Raw genomic sequence first — 3,355 nt, 5'->3', positions numbered from 1 at the left:
GTGCAAGACTTGGTTTAGGAATCGCCAAGATACAATATGAAGAAAGTAGACCCCTTTTCAGCAAGATATTTATGCAAAGTAGTTGAAAGTGGTGCAACTGAAGCATGTTCTTGGTTTCTTTGCTGAATCAGAGCCTGTATCTTCTTCCTGCCAGGCAGCGATCTTAATGCCACTCCTAAATGCACTAGTAATTCTAGAAGCCCTAATGAAAGTCAAGATACCACCACAGATTTTATAAATAAGGGTCTTTATTTAGAATACTGTTGAAAACATTCTTGGCAACCACATCGTATAAATATATAAAGTTAAAGTTTGACACAACAAACCAAGCAATATTAAATATTTTTAAGTTTTTCCCCTTTTTGTTTTGTTTTTAATTTGGGGTGGGTTTTTTTTCTTTGTTTTCCTCTTTTTTTCCCCTCTTTTTTTTTGCAAAGCAACTCTTATTTACAATTATACAAAAAATTTTATAAAAAAATGGTCCACAACCTTATTTTGGCCAGAACAGGAGTAATAGGAAGGATCTGTCATGCCACCACTGTTGTAGATTTCTATTCCCCTCTGCATTCAAGAGCCAGGTTCCTATTCCCCAAAGCCCAGATTAAACATTGGCCATTTCATGGTATACAATTTTCTCTCTAGACATATTAAATAACTTTAGTTTAACAACCAATAAATAACTAGGTGTATTTTGAAGTAATACAGGTTTGAAAAGTTACATATTTGAAGGAATTTTGAGTGATATTTTGAAAGTGGAACAAGTCTTGAGAAGTCTTTTTAGTCTTAGAAGGCAGGTCTTGGAGCATGGCTGAAAGGAGCCATTTGTTTTCGGTGCAGTCCAGCTGGACCTGCCTTTATAGCACTTGGTAGATAGGGTTGCTGCTGCTGTTATCCTGGGGAAGTGGGGTGCAGTTGGTGGGGGAAGGAATTTGAGCGCCGCTATCATTCAGACTCGCCCCTTCTGAGGGGGAACAGGGACTCCCTTCAGCAACAGCTTCCACCGGTGGCAGTATAGGACAAGTGGAGTTATCTGTGGAAATTCTCTCTACAATGCTTGAGAGGCAGTCGAGGCTGGAAACAACAGAACTCTTCCCATGCTTTGGATCTGAAAAAAAAAAGACAAAAACATGATCAGTTTATCCAGTGGGTACTTAACATCAGTAGAATGTAGTTCTTTCATAAAATCCCAGCGAATGGCTGACAGTATGCATCCCTGAGCTTGTAAAGATTCAGAGGAAATTAATATTGGTGAAGAACACTAATTATCAGAAAACAGAGATTGTAATTTGCAAAATGGAAGAGAGACACAACCCAAGTATGCTACTTCTGGGGCAGGGTGGATCCAGGGCTTCGCTTCAGTCCATAGAAAGGGAGGGGAAGATTTTAAATCAATCAACAATTTCTCCAGTTTGGATCAATGATAGAGTTAGAAGAGTCTTCATGCAAAAACATGGTTAAACACTGAAAATTAGTTGCAAAGAGGAATATATATTTTTATCCAGATGTTATATTTGCAAAATAGGAAATGCAGCTATAACATATCCTCATATTTGTAAATACATCTAGAGAAAATCCAGTGCTTCTACGAGCATCAACAGCTCACTGGTTGAAAAGGCAGGTTCCTCTTTCAGCCCAGCTGGGACCAGCTGAACAACTGGGGACAGAGAAGGCACGGAGAAGTTTGCTGCATTGACTGCCTCTGTCTCCGTGTTTCACGTGGCTGTTACAGCACGTACTCACCATTTGGTGACTCTGTGTAGTAGCTGCTGTCATAGCTGTTTCTTCTGCGAGAGCTGCAAGGAGGTCCGCTGTACTCCATCTGGAAAGGAGAGCAATCTGCGTGAGGTCTTTACTGAAACCCCAGGAACCATCCAATTTCATGTTTCAGTCCCTAGCCTGTGCCATCATTCCAGTCCTGGCTGAAATGCCATCAAGTTGTAGATTCTTTGAATGAGGCAGAACTCAACTTGTCTAGAAGGGGATTCACCCCAAAATATTATGTGGCACAGCTGTTCCAAAGGAAAAGTACCAATTGTTGTATGGAATGCTGTAGCTTTACAAATGAGGTGAGGTTTTCCAGCATTCTGATCAGATACTGCCCTACACGTATCTTCAATTTACAACAAGGACCCCAAGAGAGGAAATTAGTCTTTTTATGATTTAATTTTTTGAAGGTTTGTCCAAAGATTAGTTCCTCTTAAAAAGCCTCTAGTCTACCTTTGTCCCTTTTTATTTCATATAGTTTCTCTTCACATTTTCATTTTGTACATAAAAAGCCCCCAAACATTGCCCAGTTTATTTGTTTCCAATACTTTAATCCACAATGAAATTACTCTTTCTGACAAAAGAAAAAGGCTGCATTTGAGGAGGGATCGTTTGTGTCAGTCTTCTCTCCGACCTGCCAACTATCTCATAATCACAGGTATTTAACTCAGTAATTATTATCCCCACCAGCACCCAGAAAACATTTTAGGTCTTAAAGTGCTGTCAAGATGCCATCCCAGACAGCTGTCCTGCACTCCAGTCACCACGTCCCACCACCCCAGAGTCACACCAGAGTCCGAGCCTAAAGTCCCAGTGAAAAGATGAGGCGAAGAGACACCCTCTCTGGCACCCACCCTTCTTCTCCACTCCCCATAATGTACAAGCAGGACTGAAAGCCCAGAATCTCCTTCCTATTGCTGGTAAATGTCTATGGAGGGGATGAAGTGAGAAGAGAAATGGAGAACCTTTTTCTTAAGGGTCAAGAAAAACAACTCCTGTTGCTTTGACCCTCCTCCTGTTATCATGACGAATGGCAGAAAACAAAACCTAGGCTCTTATTAGTTCCCTTGTAACTACCACGACCAAAGGGGACCTTCCTCTCTGCTGTCCTTAGAAGATTCAAAGGCAATGACACAGCAGAAGATGGAAAGAGATGCCCCAGGAACTTTGGGAGCACAGGCAGGGCTCAGACCTCATCATGCCCCCAGGTCCCCATCCCAGGCAGCTTCCCAAAGTGCTCTCCCAGCAGATCTTCCCTGGCTCCCCTGGGACACAAAGGGACCTGCCTAACTTCTCATCCCAGGGAAAAAAGTGTGTAAGAGGTTTTTCTTCTTTCCCAGAGATCCTGGCATGCGGGGACCCCACCTCCCTTTCCTGCTGGAGCTCAAGGCACAAGAAAGGACTCTCGTCTTCTGCCTGGGGAGGTACAGGAGGCAGCTGCTACAGGAAGGGCAGGAGGAGGCAACTCGCCCTGCACAGGTTTGGACTGACAGCATCCCGGGACACCTGGGTGGCAGGGTGTCCCCCCAGGGGCACTCACCATGCCATCGGAGCAGTTGGAGCGGGGGCTGGAGGCATCCGATTCCCCGCT

At 43.5% G+C, this 3,355-nt stretch overlaps 1 protein-coding gene across 1 annotated transcript; it reads right to left on the bottom strand.

The window, feature by feature from the left end:
• Window positions 1-402: 402 nt before the first annotated feature.
• On the bottom strand, window positions 403-3,349 carry LOC104527605 (myoblast determination protein 1 homolog). Its single transcript, XM_010171369.1, has 3 exons — window positions 3,305-3,349; window positions 1,741-1,819; window positions 403-1,105 (listed from the first exon to the last, which is right to left on the bottom strand). Exons 1-3 carry the CDS (start codon window positions 3,305-3,307, stop codon window positions 855-857), a joined length of 333 nt encoding a protein of 110 aa, XP_010169671.1. The 5' UTR covers window positions 3,308-3,349; the 3' UTR covers window positions 403-854.
• Between the last annotated feature and the right edge of the window lie 6 nt (window positions 3,350-3,355).

Source organism: Antrostomus carolinensis, unplaced genomic scaffold, assembly GCF_000700745.2.
Source record: "Antrostomus carolinensis isolate BGI_N321 unplaced genomic scaffold, ASM70074v2 scaffold29187, whole genome shotgun sequence".
Classification (NCBI taxonomy): domain Eukaryota; kingdom Metazoa; phylum Chordata; class Aves; order Caprimulgiformes; family Caprimulgidae; genus Antrostomus; species Antrostomus carolinensis.
This window is presented reverse-complemented; position numbering and strand designations above follow the sequence as displayed.